Source organism: Hyperolius riggenbachi, chromosome 7 (assembly GCF_040937935.1).
Source record: "Hyperolius riggenbachi isolate aHypRig1 chromosome 7, aHypRig1.pri, whole genome shotgun sequence".
Lineage (NCBI taxonomy): Eukaryota > Metazoa > Chordata > Amphibia > Anura > Hyperoliidae > Hyperolius > Hyperolius riggenbachi.
In genome coordinates this window covers 216,208,418-216,227,866 of record NC_090652.1, presented here as the reverse complement: position 1 = coordinate 216,227,866, position 19,449 = coordinate 216,208,418, and the positions used below count along the sequence as shown (strand labels likewise).

At 42.0% G+C, this 19,449-nt stretch overlaps 1 protein-coding gene across 2 annotated transcripts in view; it reads left to right on the top strand.

The window, feature by feature from the left end:
• SLX9 (SLX9 ribosome biogenesis factor) overlaps nt 1–19,449 on the top strand; it is a 221,824-nt gene that overhangs the window by 191,065 nt on the left and 11,310 nt on the right. The window contains exons 5-6 of one of the 2 annotated variants that reach the window (XM_068245218.1): nt 2,319–2,390; nt 6,205–6,306. In XM_068245218.1, coding sequence (XP_068101319.1) covers nt 2,319–2,390; nt 6,205–6,235 — 103 coding nt within the window. In that variant the 3' untranslated portion in view covers nt 6,236–6,306. Of the gene's footprint in view, nt 1–2,318; nt 2,391–6,204; nt 6,307–19,449 lie in introns of those variants that run through there. The other variant, XM_068245217.1, reaches the window with a different exon arrangement.

Here is a 19,449-nt window from a genome sequence, read left to right as displayed (position 1 = left end):
AAGGGTTCCCCCTCACTCACTCACATTGGCATTTTGGGGAATCGTCGGCAATGGCAAAACGCTGCCAAAAACGCCCTAGTGGGTTCCAGGCCTAACCCTAAAACTGTACACCAGGACCCTCAGTCACTGGGCTTTACCTCCACTCGTGCAACTTTACTAAACCTAATTTGGTTACTGCTGTGGATAGGGTTTCCTGCTGTGTCCCTTGTTTATTACAAATTAGTGGTTGTGACCAAATTGCAGAAAGCAGCCGTGGGTTCCCTCAACTAGACTTGTGCTCTTTCTCCTTTCTTTCTTTCTCTCGCTCTCTCTTTCTCTTTCTCTCTCTCTCTCTCTTTCTCTCTCTCTCTCTCTCTCTTATCTTATCTAAAGTTTAGACAGCATATCTGGCTGCATACAGCTTCAATAGTTTATGATGATTTATTCCTGAGATACAATGAGAGCAGCCATGTTCTGTTTGTCATCATTACACAGGTAATCTGCAACTGCATCTCCACCCCTCAGCCTGTGAAAAATTCACTCCCCCCTCCTCCTCCTCCTACCCTGAGGACTGAGCTCCCATAAGCCCTTGCTACATGGTCTGAGTACCTTGGCGTTTTGGAGGAGCTGTGGGTGAGGCTTGTTTAGTTTATAGGGAATTAGAGTATTAAAACAAAAAAAAAAGTATTTGGCTTGCAGAATTCCCTATAAACTATATGAAAGGAACACAATTATGCAATGAATAAAAGTTCATCTCAGATCCACTTTAAGTACCCCCTGGGCCCCCTATGCTCCAGGGCCCCATAGCTGCTAGGGCTATTGCTACACCCATGTGTATATTAAATTCTGTACATTTATGACTTGCAAATATTGTACATATACTGCCATTAACTCTGCTACCATCTAGAATCTGCAGGAGTAATTGCATTAATTTTGTGTCCGGTTACAATATGAATGTTGTCTGCAGTAATGGTCTTCTGGCACAAGCAGTTAGTATTACTGTCAAATTATCACATTTAAACTAGATGTGTAGCGTGAGTCAATATGTTAAACAGTATTATTTCACTCTGTGTTGTTTGTTTTTGTTTTTTACTTAGCAACTAACTGGCCTGAGCCCTGATTTTCTTACTTCTTTTTTGTTAAGATTGAGAAAGATTTTAAAAAATAAAACATTTTTATACCAGTGGAAACTGAAAACTGCACTTGATAAAAAGGTTTTACAAAAATGCTAAAGCTTTTGTAAAATTTAAAGGAAAGTACCAGCCTGACTAGTTCCTAGTACAATGTGTACTATGACTACTGCAATACCTCCCTTCTAAGGACTCATGATAGCCTAACAGGCTACAGCATGGAGGCGTGTCTACAGATGTAGATGATCAGGATCCTGAAGAAGGATCCAGCAACATCCTCCAAAGACAAGCGATGCCCAATCCATCTTCCTGCGGACGATGTCATGCGACGCTATACAAGATTACCCGATGGGCGCAAACAGGAAGTCAAGCGATCGCGTTACTTTGCGCGGAGTCGTCAAGGATTCAAAAGATCTGATCCGCCATGACGGTCATTATCATCGCGCAAAGCTAAACACCATTCGCATGATGGGTACGGGCTATAGCATTAGTTTCCAAAATTGAAATTATGGCTCTTTTATCTTTGTTAGATTTTTATGAGCAGACTCCACTGAAAAAGGTACACAACAGCAAGATGCATGTTTTTGGATGAAGTTTTGAGGGTTTTTACAAAAGGGTTGTTGGACAAACAGAGTTTGACTTCTGCATCCTTTACAGTTCTCACATTTATCAAGTGAAATTTGAATTTACTGAAAAAACACATATGTTCTATGGATTACTGTTTGTACAGTGCAGATGCAGTCTGTTTGCTTCCTCTCTAAACTATACATTTATTTGTTTAGCTGAGTGCATAACTGGCTTTGCAAGTTTATAAAATAAAGAAACATTTGCATTTGTTAGTCAGGAGGAGTCACTGTATTTTATAGTCTTATAGGGTAGTATGCTGCAAAAAAATCTACATTTTTCTTTTATTCATTTTGAATTATAGCTTAAACAAAAAAGGACATTATTTCTAAACAGCATCAGATTTATATGGTGCTTCCTGGAATTTGTCCAGGAGACCAAAACGAATCCTCAAATTCCAAATGTAATATCATCTTGTGCTTTTTGCAGATTATTGCTCTATGGATTTTCAGTATATTATTCCTTTACTGTGAACACCTGCAGGATGCAGAGTAATCTATTTTTCAACTCCACTGATAAAACATGTGCAGGTAATAACCAGCCGCAGGGTCATCGTATTAAATCTCTCTCCTGTTCTCCTTTCAGTGCCGTGAAGAGGTTGAAGCCTGAACCAACAGATTACAGCAAAATGAAGCCAGCCCAGAAACGAAAAATCATGTAAGTGTGTGCCTGATACTGTTCTAATTGGAGCTACGCTAGTTATTGAACTAGTGGACTTGCAGGCTGCATGGCCTTTGGGGCTCAGTTCTCTGGTCTGGTTTATGCATCTTTCAGAAGACCCTCTCCTGGCTGTAAATTCAGATAGAGGTTGCTGGAGGGTCTTTCCTGCAGCAGTTGTTATGGCAGACACTGTGTCATGTGACAAAGGCTAAAGGCCAAACACTAGAGGTCCGGTATGTATGCCTCGGGAGAGAAGACTTAGGGAGACATGGAGAGAAAACCCCAAGAAATGGATCAGCCACGCAGGAAGACACATGCGTTGGCTCTGCTGCCAACACTCTTCGTCTATCGTCCCCAAATCAAATGCAGCTACCACCACACTCCCAACACACTGCTGATCAAGCTATATCTTGCATCTGGTGTGATCGACCAATTTGATCGATTTTGGGGGAAAATTGATTGAGCATCATTGGCAAAATCAATTTCTAGTGGATTTGATCACAATTAACTGATGGATATTGATGGGGAAATCAGCAAGTGTATTGCCAACTTAAAGCTAGTTATACAAGTTGCAATTTTCCAGCACATTGACGGATTGAAATGATAATTTCCAACATGTCTGATTTGCTCCCAGTCGATAACAGGATCGATTTTCTAAACTCTACTGCACCAAATCGATCCCGTTATCGATCAGGAGCTGATTGGACATGTCGGAAATGATCTTTTCAATCCATTAATCTGCTGAAAAACTACATTGTGTATAGCATCTAGCAATCTAGCTAGCATGTAATCTAGCATTACTCCTAACAGTGGTTATTTTACATAAGGTGACTCAAAAGTACCTTTATGTTCGGATATGAAGCATAGTCACGTGACCACCACTGTTGTGCGGTCTAGTGGAGGAGTGAAACCTTCACAGAGGAGCAAGTGTGACTGAGATGCTGTTCACCACTCTTGCCAGTTTAAGTACAGACGGGTGCCATTGGTGAGCTGTCACTCAACTCCCTCTCCCAAGTCAATGGAGGAGTGGTTTCAACTGCAGGAGGCAGGGTTCCAGCTGCAGGCTCCACAGAAATGTCTGAGGAAGCCTGCCAGTCTTTGGGCCAGAACAACACGGCAGAGCAATTAAGTAGCTGTGCTGCATATCCTAATGTAAAGATATGTGCAGACATTTTTAACCATTTTCTTTAGAACAAATTCTGGGAGCAGAAGGAAGAAGATAAATCTTTAATAAAGATCGTGTCCTGAGAGGGACTATAAAGTTAAAAGAAAAGCTAAACTTTAGAAACTCAAAAAACTGTGGGCTAGATTTAACAAAGCTTTACCAACAGTTTTTTCTTCTTAAACAATTCTAACCAGCAGGGGGAACAGTTCTGCATGATGCTGATAAAATTCTTAAATCCTACTTAATAGTGGCAGTTTAGCGTTAATTTCTAGAACTGCTCTACAATTGTAAAAAAAAAAAAAAAATTGAAAAGTGCAAATCTATCCCTAAACTGCAGAAAATTGAGAAGTGCTTAATAGCACTTCTACATGGCTTGTGCAGTGCAGGCTAGACATGATTTGTGAAGCTCTCCTCCCCCTTGCTGCCAGGTGTCCTGTGAAGCTGTTCTATGCTTAACCTTTCCAGTGGTGGGCATTGATGCAATGCAGCAGATGTATTGGTTACCTCAGCAACATCAATTTTCCTCACACACTGCACTGCCTGAGAAACCTTCCTAACTCTTCCTATTTAAGAACAGTTTAAGAAGGAAACTGCACTATTTAGTGATTTCTTAAGATGTCTGAGACAGTTCTGCAAGGATTTCTGAAAACCTACCAATTTGTCTCAGACACTCTTGATAAATGTCCCCCCTGTGATTCTGTTGTGATGATCCTGAACTTTTTTGCACTTGATGTTGTCTAGAATTGTCTCAATACAATAATATCATAAGATAGGAAGGAGCAGAAAATGATTGGGGAGCAGCATGAATTCATGCAGATTAATTCATCAATCATTATGGTAAAATGCGTGAAGAAGAGAAGTGTGATCCAGCAAACGGATAAAAATAAAACTTTTATCAGTTTACAAAAAGTGTTTTGTTTTGCCAGCTACTCCAAGCAGTCAGATAGTAAGGCATCTGCACAGTTTGCTCCAACGCCGGTGGAATTTACACATTTTGCTGCTTACTAGTTACCAGCTAAGTTTGGTGTTAAAGAGGAACTCCAGTGAAAATAATGTAATAAAAAAAAGTGCTTCATTTTTACAATAATTATGTATAAATGATTTAGTCAGTGTTTGCATATTCTAAAATCTTTTAAATCCCTGATTTACATTCTGACATTAATTACATGGTGACATTTTTACTGTTGACAGGTGATGTAGCTGCTGCATGCTTTTTTGGCACACAGTCCTCAGTTTGTTGTGGGAGGGGTTTCACCACAATATCAGTAATACAGCGCCCCCTGATGGTCTGTTAGTGAAAAGGAATAGATTTCTCATGTAAAAGGGGGTATCAGCTACTGATTGGGATAAAGTTCAATTTTTGGTCGGAGTTTCTCTTTAAAGCCAATCATACACACATTTATGGCTGGGAACCACTAAAAGCGCTTTGCCAGTGGATTTCGATGAGGGTGGTCCAACCAGCAGCTTGTGTTCGCAAAAGGCTGTTTGCAGCAGTTTTGTAGCAATCTTGTAACAATCGCATCATTGGCTACAGCAGCCAAATCATGATTGCTCCAGGAAATTGCAGCATGTCCACAATTATGCAAATCGTAGTGGCTCCCAGCTCTTTAGGAAAACTGACCTGAGGGGGCTATGGAGGCTACCATATTTATTGCCTTTAAACAATACCAGTGGCATCCTGCTTATCTTTCATGCATCAGTAGTGTCTGACTCGCACACCTGAAACAAGCAGGTGGCAAATGCATTAAAACTTAATAATAATAATTCTGATTATTTGTATTACGCTTTACTCCTGCCGGACTCAAAGCGCTTGCAAGGCAGCCACTAGACCCCACGCAGTAGCAGTGTTAGGGAGCCTTGCCCAGGAACACCTACTGAATCGGTGCTGCCAAGTGCATGCCCGATCAATGATGTGAACAATTTCAGGCCGAAACTGGTCGCATTATTCGGTTGGAAATGCTGCAAGATGTTGGGCCAACTTGCCCAATCAGGTGCGCAGCGGTAACAGCGAGCGCTATCGGGACAAGCGACGAACCCCCCGCTGCTTTTCTAGCAATGTATATGTATGTATGGTATGTATGTGTGCTGTGATGTGCATTTATGTCTCCCACCACTCTTCTATTAGCTGCATACACGCTACACAGCGTGTATGTGGCTAATTGAAGAGAGGCAGAAGACGGACAGACACCGTGACACAGGACAGGTAATGTGTAAATGCACATTACAGTACATACACATTACATACATACATAAACACACACGCACAGTGGTGAGGCAGCGGGCTCGGCCGATTCCCAAGAGATTTCCTACTGAAATTATTCGGGAATCGGCTTGCGGTGTATGGGCAGCCGACTTCGAGTAAGAGAGAGATTTGTCTCTTGATCGAATCTGCCCATCATCACTAGATGTATGGGCAGCTTAAAACTGTTAGGAGGGAGGATCAGCAGGACAGCCAGGCACTTTGCATTGTTACATAAATATGGCAGCCTCCATATCCCTCTCAGCACTGATTCAATGAATGGATTTGGTCCTGGACTAACACAACTGAGGATCACTATTGCAGGCATCTATTCTGTAGCTCTTATTTGTCTAACATTGTGATTTCTAATGACAACATAGGAAATATTTTGTTTTGTTGGTGATTAGATTGCCATGGACGCCTTCCCACCCTCAATAATTTGCTAAGGAAAAGCAGACTGGTTTTCGTTCTGCATCAGATGTTGAATAAATACAGTATGTGAAAGCCACAGATGCTGAATCCTTTTTTCCTGTTAATGCGTTTTTCAACAATAACATGAAGAAGTCTCTTGATCCTGTTTGAATTGCTTTTCTCCTTTTTAAGCTATATACTGTATGTGGGAGACGTACCATGAATACCAGGAGAGGTGTTGTGTGTAAGTGTGCTATGTTGCCTCTACAGACAGCCTGCGTTTCCTAGCAGAAGTCCAGACTAAATATGAGTAAGAAGATTACATGTATTCCTCCCACCCCGCCGTATCTTCCCAAGAGCTTACCATGTAATAACGTTGCTTTGGAAGACTACAGAAATAAAAACGATCTGGCAAGATCAGTGCAGCATTTTAGACAACTACATGCTCGGGATCTGACGCACAGTTCTTGCAATGTGATAATATAGAGAAAATATTATTATAAAAGCTGTAAACATTGTCAGCAAAATATTATACTGACAAACCTATTATTGGCATGCAGGTCACCCCTCCCTGAGGTGCTCAGAGCTTAGTTGAGGCACACACGTGGCACCATAATGGGCCTAAGCAAGCAGGACAATGCCAGCAAAATGCATTGTCCTTTCGGGTGCTAATTAAATTTCCTACTGATTTCTGGTGTGCACCGGCCTTGGAGATAAGCTAACACTTACTACTTTTTTTTGACAGTTTTAAACCTATTCGTTTATATATGTTACGGCCAGATCCCAAAATCTGGCCACATCAGGTTCTGGCCGGTCAGAACTAGAAATGGCTGGCTGAAGTGGCCAGTATGCAAAATGTACATGTTTTGCGGGCTTTGGCCGACCAGAACATGTTATGACTAAATGTGGCTGGCTAAGTCCCGAAGTCCCGCTCACCTCTCCCTGCTGCCAGCTGCTCTCCCCGCCGCCAGCCAAGTTCCTCTCAGCTCTCCCTGCTGCTGTCCTGCTCAGTTAGCTCTCCCTGCTGCCGCTCAGCTCTCCCCACTGCTAGGCAAGTCCCGCTCAGCTTTCCCTGCCGCCAGCTACCACTACGAGAGCAGCCTGAAAGGACCCAGGGCTGCCTCTCATTCTGCCGCTCTCCTGCAAAGACACATGCTCCTGCTTTGTCCTCCACCTTACATCTCCTCAGAACCTGAGGCAACCGGCTGCAGGTGAGAGGGAACACATGGGATCCATAAAATCTAATAAAGAGGAGGGGAGCACTGACAATGGAGAGGGCAGGGCTGAAAAATAGGGTGGATCAAATATAAGGAGGAGGGGGAAGAATTTGATAGGTGAAAGGGAACAGAGGTTAATGTACAGAGTTTCATTAAAGAGAATCTGTATTGTTAAAATCACACAAAAGTAAACATACCAGTGCGTTAGGGGACATCTCCTATTACCCTCTGTCACAATTTCGCCGCTCCCCGCCGCATTAAAAGTGGTTAAAAACAGTTTTAAAAAGTTTGTTTATAAACAAACAAAATGGCCACCAAAACAGGAAGTAGGTTGATGTACAGTATGTCCACACATAGAAAATACATCCATACACAAGCAGGCTGTATACAGCCTTCCTTTTGAATCTCAAGAGATCATTTGTGTGTTTCTTTCCCCCTGCATCTCTCATGCACTTTAGTTTCAGGCTGCTCTTTTCTTCCTGCAAACAGCTTTGCCCTTGTCTGTAATTCCTCACTATGTGAAAGCCCAGCCAGCTCAGAGGATTTATCCAGCTTGTAAAAGATAAGAGAGAAGAGAGAAGCTGCTCTAATCTAAATAACACACAGGCAGTGTGCATAGAGGGGCATAGAGGGGAGTTCATAGCAGAACCACAACACTGAAGAACTTGGCAGCCTTCCAGACACAGGCTGACAAGTCTGACAAGAGAGAGATAAGTTGATTTATTACAGAGACAGTGATAGTATAAAGTGCTGCAGTAAGCCAGAACACATTAGAATAGCTTTTGGAACTTGTAGGATGATAAAAAACAGGATGCAATTTTTGTTACGGAGTCTCTTTAAAGAAAATCTGCAATGTCTAAACAAAAAAAAGAAAAAGTTCACTTACCTGGGCCTTCTGCCAGACCCTGCAGCTGCCTTGTGCCCAAGCTGGTCCTCAGTGATCCTCCGGTCCCCCGCCACTGCTCAGTTTCACTTTCTTCAGTCGCTGCCCATGGCGCCTGTGCCGCCCTGTCGGCGCACGTCCTCATTCACGCTCGCGTCCTTTACAGGCGCAGTACCAGAAAATCCTCACTGCGCCTGCGCAGGACTCTCCCAGTGACAGGAGCGAGAATGAGGACATGCATGGCCAGGGCCGTGCAGGTGCAGTGTCCATCGACTTACAAGTTGGCAAAAGTGAAACTGAGCCGCAGCGGTGGACCGGAGCATCATTGAGTACCGGCACAGGTACAGAGCGGCTGCAGGGGGCTGGCAGAAGCCCCAGGTAAGTGAAACTTATTTTTTTAAAGACATTACAGGTTTCCTTTAAAGGGAACCTAAACTGAGAGGGATATGGATGTTTCCTTTTAAACAATACCAGTTGCCTGGCACTCCTGATGATCTCTTTTGCTGCAGTAGTGGCTGAATCGCAACACCTGAAACAAGCATGCAGCTAATCCAGTTTGACTTCAGTCAGAGCACCTGATCTGCATGCTTGTTCAGGGGCTGTGGCTGAAAGTATTAGAGACACAGGATCAGCAGGAGAGTCAGGCAACTGGTATTATTTTAAAAGGAAAAATCCATATCCTTCTCAGTTTAGGTTCCCTTTAATGAACTGAGATTTTTGTATTTTGGACTTTGGCCAATTGAAATGGCCGGCCACTTCCTACTTTGGCCGATTTCTGGTTTTGGCCATAACACATATATAAATTTTACACACTTCCTACTGTTTCTCTGTTGAGATGTTGATATTTTGCTTGCATAAATTAATCTTACTCAGAGGGATCCCGGAGAGGGAATAGGTGTTCCCCCAATGCCTGTTCAGTTGTTGCTTCTTAAGCAACCCTCTTATACATGAGTTTTTTTCCCCTCTCATTAGCAAAACACTACACTATCAAGGTCTACTGGTGGCCCTGTTTTTCCAGAGGCTTTTTAGGATGCTCTAGATTCTCTCTGTGTGCTTTACACTTAATAAATCACATTCACGTATTTGCAGGTAAAGGACCCTCAGGGTTTCTTTTTTATCAAACTTTTGTTTGCCACTTTAAACGAGCGAATGGAAAATTCAGTTTTGCCTGTGGCAGAGCGTTGGTATGTGCAGGCCCTGGCAGTGGGGGCTAACTCACCTTGGTCTCCAACTCTGGCCTCAGCATTTCACAACCTTCGACATCCTCCCAATACCACCTCCTTCTACTCCGGCCACTTCCTCCTCCCAGCTGTGAAGTAGGAAGTGTCGGAGGATGCAGAGGGACATGGAGAGCTACAGCCAGAGGCGGAGACCAGGGTGAGTTAACCAACATTCCCCCCCCCCCCCCCCTCCCACGGCCCACATACATCAATGTGGTGCGTTTGGTGGATGAACTTCAGGAACAAGTGAAAGAAGAGAAGTGAACAGAGACAACACCAGGAGTGCCAATAGTGTAGTATTTCTATATATATTTATGGATGATAAAATCTCGCCCCGACGCGCTGCACTCCTTAATATTAAACGTCAGAAGACAGGAGGCTATTGGAAAGGGATCAGCCATATAAATCCACCAAATAGAGAGATATCAGGATAATAATTCATATAATGAGTCGGTCACATTACTGTCTCTCCAATCTCCGCAGTTCTCAAGATAGGACACAAGTTCACAGCAGTTTAATCTTGCATGTAATTAGTCTATGAATCTCCTTGGTTCCTGCCATGCTCTTGTATCAATGTGTATATTGTCCTATATAAAAGAGAAGCTACGCCTTGCGTAGTACTGTTTCTACAGCAATGCCCATCACCATAGACACTGTAACCAAGGATCTTGTGATAGTGTGTGCAGCCTTCACCATGGGAACACGCATGTGCCATACCCTCAACTCAAACTGATTACCAGATGCTCAACACTCCTTATTCAGTGTAGTGGTATACATGCTTTGTTGTAATAACCTCCATCCATGGCTCTTCCAGTCTAACCCAGGTATATGATAGAAGAAAACTCAAGATAGTATAGTATGCTTGCATGTGCAGGGTTGACCACTGCTGACTGCCTTTTCTAAATGGTGTTGCCCTGGCTATCGTGCTGATCCTCTGTATTTTATGCTAGCTGATTTAGTGACCCATATCTGGTGTTTATGCTCCAATTTGACTCAAATTGTTGAACTTTTGACATTATATTAACATGACAGCTAGGCAAATGGTACCTTTAACAAAGAAATAAAGATGGTATCATTAATATTGCTCTCAGTTCAAGTTTACCATTTAAAAAAAAGTGGTGGTCTGAGCGCATATAGCTATTATTATTGATTTATAAAGCGCCAACATATTCCATGGCTATACGTTTGTTCACCTGCAGATGGTGAAACTGTGTAATTACCTTAAAAGTGAAAATAAGAACGGCATTCTCCAGGGAAGAAAAAAAAACAAAAAACATTTACTTTAATTGTGGTCACACACTGCCACTTTGGGAAGAGGTGAATAAGAATGAGCTGGTGAATGTGAAATTCACCTGTGGTGTATGTGCACTGGGTGGGTAGAGGTGCCTCAAAAATATGCGTCAAAGTACAGTTGGTCTTACAATGAAAAGGAACAATCTTACCTCAATATGGAGGCTTTGGAAATGTTTATTTAGACACCAAACCAGCAGACAATGCGTTTTGCGGGACTTGCCCGCTTCTTCAGGCCAATAATAAACAATGTCTGCTATCTTGTGATGCATGGACGAGGAGCGCCCCAAAAAAAACAAAAAAAATTTGCTCACGCTGCCTATTACGTCACGTAGTGACAGGCTACAGATAGTGTGGTGTTTAAAGGATAGCAGGAGAGCCTGGGTTTCTTTGCCAGAAGAGTGGGATGCTGCGAAGTGCTGAGACAGTTATAGGGCTTGGAGGTGCCCCTCACAATTGCCCTGAAGAGTGCCTGTACTTGAAGGAGCTATACGTTGTTGATCATGAGCTGGGAACAATTAATACGGATTGCTATCCAGATTGAACGTTTTTTGGCTTCACATTTTAAATAAGTTTTAAACCTGTTGTGGCTAGAATAAAGAAGTGTTTTTTTTACTGGATCAGGAAGTCGCCCCCTGATATGATAATTAAAGTGGATTCCACTACTCAGTATCAGCAGTGGCAATCTAATTGGTAAGCAGTTTGGAATACTGTCATACAGCTGGACAACGCAGGCAGTCTTTTGGGATGAGACTGAACTGTGGGTCCTCAAAGGGTCACACAAATAAGTGGTTCACTCTCGCACTAGTCTGGGGTGAAAGTTGTGACTCAATAGAAACTTTATAATAAGATGATCAATGTCTGTGGGTAGCTTTTCCAAACAAACGACAGGGATTAGGTATTGAAACTATGGGACTGGTATCAGGAAACTTGCTTATGTCTAGACTGGGCCCTTTGTGGCTTCTCCTCACATCTAGCTGTGGATGGTTCAGTTCTGTTTCATGAGAGTTGAATAGTGACTTTTTAATGATTGTTGACAGTATCTTTTTCTTTTTATTCCTAGTAGTTCACTTAAATCCCTTTATAAAAGCAGTGGAAAAGGTTTCAAGTCCCTGGAACTTATTTATACATGAGTTAGCAGAGAGAGATGCTACATTATGAAAAAGGGCATCATCTCCCTGTAGTATGCTGCATGTAGCCTCAGACTGTTACACACTATTGTTATAGAATAATCTGTTCCATGTTGTCCCTGGGTTGCATTATCTGAAGTTGAATGTGCTTGTGCTGAGCGCTCTCATCGCTTATTTTGTCCCTTTAGAGACAAACAAGAGCTCTGGATCAGCTGTTAGCAGCTGGCAGACAGCCGCCTGGCTGACGTGCTTCAGGATTTATTGCCAGCCAGGAAACCTACTATATAACCGGTGGGAAACCAAAGGAGACGTAGACAGACAGGGAGTATTGTGCTCTAACCCCTTATAATGTAGGGTGAGAAATCACCAAATAAGGGTATATGTAACCTTTTTGTTTCCCATCCAAGTCTCTGTGAAAAGTCTGTTTTTGTAATTTTAACATATTGGCTCTTATAGTATTTAATCACAGAAGAAATACGGGATGAGAAAGGAAATCCCACATATGGCAGAAAGCTATGGTTACACTTACTCATAGAACATGTGTGTCACACCTCTATTATTGCATATGAGCTGCAGCAGGTAGCAGTGTGAAATGACCTTAAGCCAGGCTTCTGAGGTCTGCACAAAGTGGAATAACAAAGTCCTAAGTAAGTTCTGCACACTAACATCCTAAATTCAATATGTTTTCACCATGTGACTTTGAAACACTAACTATGATAAACTGGTGCATGCTTAAGTATCTCAACTTGTATTGGTATTGAGTAACTAAATATTGCTTTATGCCATAGGTTCACTGCCCAAATGATACATTTTAAATGAGGAGGACCCTTTCATGAATTTGTTTTTCTAACCATTAATCTCTAATCTTGCATTTTACTAAAATACAACATCAGTCATTGTGGATCTTTGTTTATCTCATTATTTGTAGTCCTCTTCTTTCAAAACGTTAGTCAAACCAAGATTTTTGGAAATGTTCATTCCTGGCATATTTTAAAAGCAGACCCATAGTCACTTCCAACAAATAAAGTGTCAGTGTGTATTTTTGTTCCCTCCCCTTGTATCTTGAGTACTTTTAGGACTTAGTATAAAAGATAGGAGTCTGACCTAAAGCTTAAAGAGGAACGTTACAAAAAAAAGTAGGGGGAGAATTAAATGAATACATTGCAAAGCGAGAAGTTAAAAAATAGAAGAGAGATCAGGAAATGGTTGACATTGGCCATGTCATTTGTTCATGTTGTTTGATCCACAGTGAGCTTGCCAGTCATCATCTTTACTACTGGCAGTCAAGAAAAAAAACTAGACGGCACCAACTACCATTATCTATAGCCACACCCACTAACGTGTTAGTCTAGAAGCAGTGGCGTAGCTAAGGAGCTGTGGGCCCTGATGCAAGTTTTACATTGGGGCCCCCAAGCACTCTATACATAACAATTGATACAGCGCACCAAAACCTGCCCATGGCAACTACAGGGTCAGAGGTGCAAGAAAGGAATGGGTAGCAGTTTGTTAATGATTATCACTATTCAAAGTATCTATAGAAGTGATTTTTAGGAGCACAGGACCAATAGAGAGCTAATTCTGCAGTTGAAGGAGAGCCCCTCTGGCCCTAGGGCCCTGATGCAGTCGCAACCTCTGCACCCCCTATTGCTACGCCCCTGTCTAGGTGGTTATTCTTTATAGATATACATATGCACAGAAGGAGATACTCTTTGCTTGGCAGTTGGAAACCGCCATTATTTCCCACAATGCTCACAGAAAGGAAACTGTTATGACCATGGTCATGAAATCACACTGTAGGAGGGGTTTCACCACAATATCGGGCCACACAGACCCCCTGATGGTTTATTCGAGAAAAGGTAAAGATTTCTCATGGGAAAGGGGATGTCCTCTGCTGATTGGGATTAATTTCAAGCCTTGGTTAAAGTTCCCCTTCATTAAATGATTCAAACTTGATTGTTAGGTCTTTACAAATCTATGGAATAGAAGGGTAAACTGAGTGAATGTACTTTGAATGGATACTTTGGGTAGTCCCTCATATTACATAGAACTGGTAAGATTTCAGGGCAGCACAGTGACGTAGTGGTAAGTGCTCTCGCCTTGCAGCGATGGGACCCCGGTTCGAATCCCAACCAGATCAACACCTGCAAGGAGTTTGTATGTTCTCCCCCTGTCTGCATGGGTTTCCTCCGGGCACTCCGGTTTCCTCCCATATTCCAAAAACATACAGATCTGTTAATTGGCTTACCCCTAAAACAAATTGGCCCTAGACTATGATACATGCACTACAGGATAAAGACATATAACTATGGTAGGGACTAGCTTGTGAGCCCCTCTGAGGGACAGTTAGTGACATGACAATATACTCTGTACAGCGCTATATAATATGTCAGCGCTATATAAATACTTAAATAAATAAGATTGTACAATCACGAAGACTCCTTTAAAGGATACCCGAGGTGACATGTGACATGATGAGATAGACATGGGTATGTACAGTGCCAAGCACGTAAATAGCTATGCTGTGTTCCTTTTTTTCTTTCTCTGCCTGATATCAGGTATGTAAGTGACTGACTGAGTCCTGACTCAGACAGGAAGTGACTACAGTGTGACCCTCACTGATAAGAAATTCCAACTATAAACACTTTTCTAGCAGAAAATGGCTTCTGAGAGCAGGAAAGAGATAAAAATGGAAATGTCTTATTAGTGAGGGTCACACTGTAGTCACTTCCTGTCTGAGTCAGGACTGAGTCAGCCACTTACATACCTGATATAGTTAACTCTTTCAGGCAAAGAAAGATAAAAAGGAACACAGCATAGTTATTTGTGTGCTAGGCGCTGTACGTACACATGTCTATCTCATCATGTCACTTTGGGTATCCTTTAACCTCCTGGGCGTTACGGACGAGCTCAGCTCGTCCAGTAACGCCGCAGGGCACAGCTCAGGCCCTGGTGGGCTGATTTGGACAATTTTTTTTTCAATATCGCAGCTAGCACTTTGCTAGCTGTGTGTTTTTTCCGATCGCCGCCGCCGATCCGCTGCGAAAGAGGCCCCCCCCACAGACCCTTTGTGCAGCCTAGCCAATCACTGCCAGGCTGCGCTATGGGGTGGATCGGGACTCCACCTGACGTCACGACGTCGATGACGTCATTGCGATCGTCGCCATGGCGACGGGGGAAGCCCAAACAGGAAATCCCATTCAGAACGGGATTTCCTGTTGGGAATATGTGCCGGCGGCGATCAGAGGGGCTGGGCAGACGCCGCACGGAGGGGGGAATCATGTAGCTAGCGCTAGGCTAGCTACATGTTAAAAAAAAAACAATAGGTGAAAAAACCCGCCCGTGCTCTGAAAATAATCAGAACGCCCAGCGGGTTAACGATACCCCTCATACAAGTGGTCATGTCAGACATATCTTTTATACATCTTTGTTTGTTCTCTGTTTTTAGTTATTTGATCCTAGCTTTGAGCAGATCTGTGTACGATGGGAGGGGCAAATCCACAAGAAGTAAATGGGCTGCTGATCCTGGATCTCCGGGCTCAGGTACTAGTCCATTCAGTGATGTGTTTGCCAGAGCAGCTTCCCACTCAGGTCAGGGATCTCCTAGGTTCATTCAGTTGCATTTGTCATTTTCTTTACTATACATTCGACCAGCTGATCTGTTTGTTATATAAGTGCGCACATCAATCTGAAATGAATGCGTTTCAAGTCAAGTCTAGGACGATGACTGTGGGAGGGAATGGGGTTAATGACTCATTTGCTTTGGAGAAAATTATCGCCTCTTAAAAATGTACATTCATTAAATGTGGTGAAGCACTTCCTTTGATCGTAGAAATTACTGTACTTTTAGATGTGGTAAATAAACCAGAGTTAATTGTCTATGTCCAGTTATAGGATCACAGAGCGAGTGTTTATCTTATGCATAACATACGGCTTTGTACAAAGGAGCACAGAAAGCATTAGGGCCCGAGTGGCTATTAAGGAATCTGCCCTATGTTTCCCTAACCACAACAGTAATGGAAGTGATTATTTACTTAATGGGATATCCATGATCACTTCCTTCTACTACATCCTACAGTAAGTCTCAACAGACAGCCCCAGCTGTCATATCCAAGGGCCTGTTTATTTATTCCACCATCAAGACTCAATAACATTCTTCAATAAAGCATACTGCCATTCACATCACCTCTGTCGATTTGTAGCTTTATTTGGAGTACAAAATTGTTTTCCTTGGCTGATGGTATCCGTTTTTTTCCCTAGTAAAGCTTGAATTCTAGTACTGTGTAGCTGTAGCCACTTCTCAGCGGTAACAGCTGAAGTGCGCAGGGAATTGGCATCATAGTCCAGGCGGGAGAGACGATGTGCCAGGGAGAAGCTGTAGCAGAGCAATGTGAAGGTTTAACTCTCTCTGGGCTCTGCTATGTGTTCTGCTGTTTTGATGTTACGAAGCATGTGCATGCTCCATAGTTTATTACGAAAACAGAATAAATAAATACAAAATGTGCATACTAAGAGCAAACATTTTTCATCTTAAAACAAATGGAAGAATCTCTAAAGCTGAATACTCAACTGCCAATGGATTGGGGAACCTCACAGTGACGCCTCCCGACAAACAAGGTGCCCCGATCCATCTTCCTGCCCCAGGAACATGCAACGTCACACAACAGGCACGAATGAGAGTTCAAACGAACGCCGCACTTTGCGCGAGAGTTGATGGGATTCTTAAAGATCAGATCCGTCATGACGGTCATTATTGCCACTAGTCACAAAGTGTGATTTGCCTAATCGCGCCTGTACCCACATTGTGAGATCATGGAAAACGATTGCTTAAAAAAGTAATTGGGAGAATCGCACAAAGAAAATCGTGAGGTGGATACTGGCCTATACAAACCAAAATCAATATAGGAAGTCAATTATAGTTTTTTTTTACACTGCAGCACTTTTCAAAAGCATTAAAAAAGTTTTTGTTTTTTTTCATAAAGGTTATTGAAAAACATTTGTATGGAATCCACTCCTACAATGTAGATGCATTCGCAGATTGTAACAAGATCAGTCTGGTCACTAATGATCCCATATTTTTGTCCAATCTGGCTATTTCTATGTAATATAAGGGACTGCCTAAAGAATCCATTCAGTATATTTGCTCCGTTTACCCTTCTACTACATAGATTTGGTAAGATTGGACAAAAAAAACATTGCATCATTAGTGGCCACCATAAGGTGCCCATTAACAATACTATATTTTACTCACGGTGCCCAATTTTTGACCAAATATAATCTTTTGATGCTATTTTTACGGTCGCATTGTATAGAAAATTTGCTGTTTATGAAGGCAATTGATAATGAATTATTCATTGGTCGATCGCTAAATACGATCACATCGATCCTAACGTTGGAATTTGTGATCGAATTTGAAGAAAGAATCATTCAGCAAATGTGAACAATCAATAATTGCCTTCAGATTACTTACAATCATTCAAATCGCATCGAAATATAGCATTTAGTGAAAAAATTGTACCATTAGGCTACTTTCACAGTGGTACGTTACAGGCGCACGTTAGAGCAGCCTGTAATGCAGCCCAACTCACAGTAATGAAAAATCAATGGGCTGTTCACAGTGCCCACGTTGTGTTACATTGTAACGCTGCACGTTATTTGAAAGTGCAGCATGCTGTGCGTTCTACGTTAGACTGTTTGCACATGCTCAGTATTGTGTTTTTTTGTTTTTGTTTTTTATCAGGAGAGGAGGAGGGGAGAGTCCGCTATTGGCTAATGGCTAATTGATATTCACTGCACTGCAGTGTAGTGATGGGAAGTTCGTCTCGATTCATTGAATCGATTCATTGAAAAGAGCCAGACTTCCTATCGCTACTGTTCAGAACTTCCCATTACTAGGTTCAGTCCTGCTGCTCTGCCTCTGAATCGATTCTGAACAGTAGAGATAGGAAGTCCGGCTCTTTTCAATGAATCGATTCATTGAAAAGAGCCGGACTTCCCATCACTACTGCAGTGTTTACTTCCTGGAGCGGCCGCTGATTGGCTGGCGGGATCACATGATGCAGAGTGTTCCGATCACGTGGTCCCCGCAGAGTATCAGACAAAAAAGGCGCACCAACATCCGCACAACGCGGCTCACTCTGGCGTCCACCTCCAACACCACCAGGCATGGGGTTAGGGGTACGTTATGCGACCTTAACGTCCCCTAAAACGCAACGTCTTGGTGTGAAAGAGGCCTAAATGGGCACCTTCACATGCAATCACTTGATCAGATTTTTCTGACTGAATTGTAAAAAAAAAAAAAAACACACAGTATGTGGAGGAAATCATTGTTAACCAGTTGTCGGTTGAAAAACATGATTTTGTAGATTAGAATGTTGGACTTTATGATCGTATCTGAAGAAAGTGCCCTAATTGACCCATTAATCGGAATAAGCGATGATCACCTTCAATAACAATCCTGCAAATCTGATCAAATGATTGCATCTGTGGAAAAAAATGTACCATTAATGGGCATAATTAAGGTGGCCACACAGTACAAGTTTTTCTATTTCTTCTTCAATTTTAGATTTGCAATCAATTTTTCTGATTCTATTATTTGAAAAATCTGAGCAATGTACCACACACACACACACACACATGTTAATTTTTTCCCCAATTATGAAAAGAAATGTTTTAAAATTGTTTGGCTCTATTAATGAAGAAATTGGCAATCCATCCAATACCATTCAACTGGCCACTACCAGTCAATTGATATAGATAAAAACAAATGCAATCAGATATCTCAGTGGAGTACAAAAAAGCTTTCAATTTTCTTTTGCCTCTCATCACCTGAGTTTGATAAAGCCTTTATTATATGAAGAGGTATAGGTAGGAGAGTGAACAGAGCTATGATAAATTATACACAAACTGTAAGGAAGAAGAGGGGAACTGGAAAACTGAAATCATTACCAATGTTGGAACCATTCCGCGTTCTAATTTTCCATGCCCTAATCCAGTTAATTTCTAAAGCTGTATGAGTAAACTTGCATGTTAAGAGCATTTCGCTTATAAGTGGAACAGATATATTTTCTGGCATCAGTTATTACAACTGGGCAAATCTGTGCATAGTGCTTTTTATTGAGACTACCCCATTCCATACAGCCAGAGAGCTGCATAAAGGAACTTGCTACAGCCTTTTTTATTTGTATGTAGACCTTCAGCCATAATTAGGGCCATTTTACACTTAATTAAAGGAACACTATCGCAAACATTGTAAAATGCATGTAAACATATGCAAATAAGAAGTACCGGTATGTTTATTCCAGAGTAAAGTGAGCCGTAAATTACTTTTCCCTTATGTCACTGTCACTAGTAGAAATCTGACAGAACTGACAGGTTTTGGACAAGCCCATCTCCTTAAAATGTGCAACATTCTAACAGAAAAAAAAACAAACAAGAAGTGGAACTATTGTCAAGCTGCTCATTGTGACAAGGAGAAAGACTAGGATTTCATTTTTTTTATTTC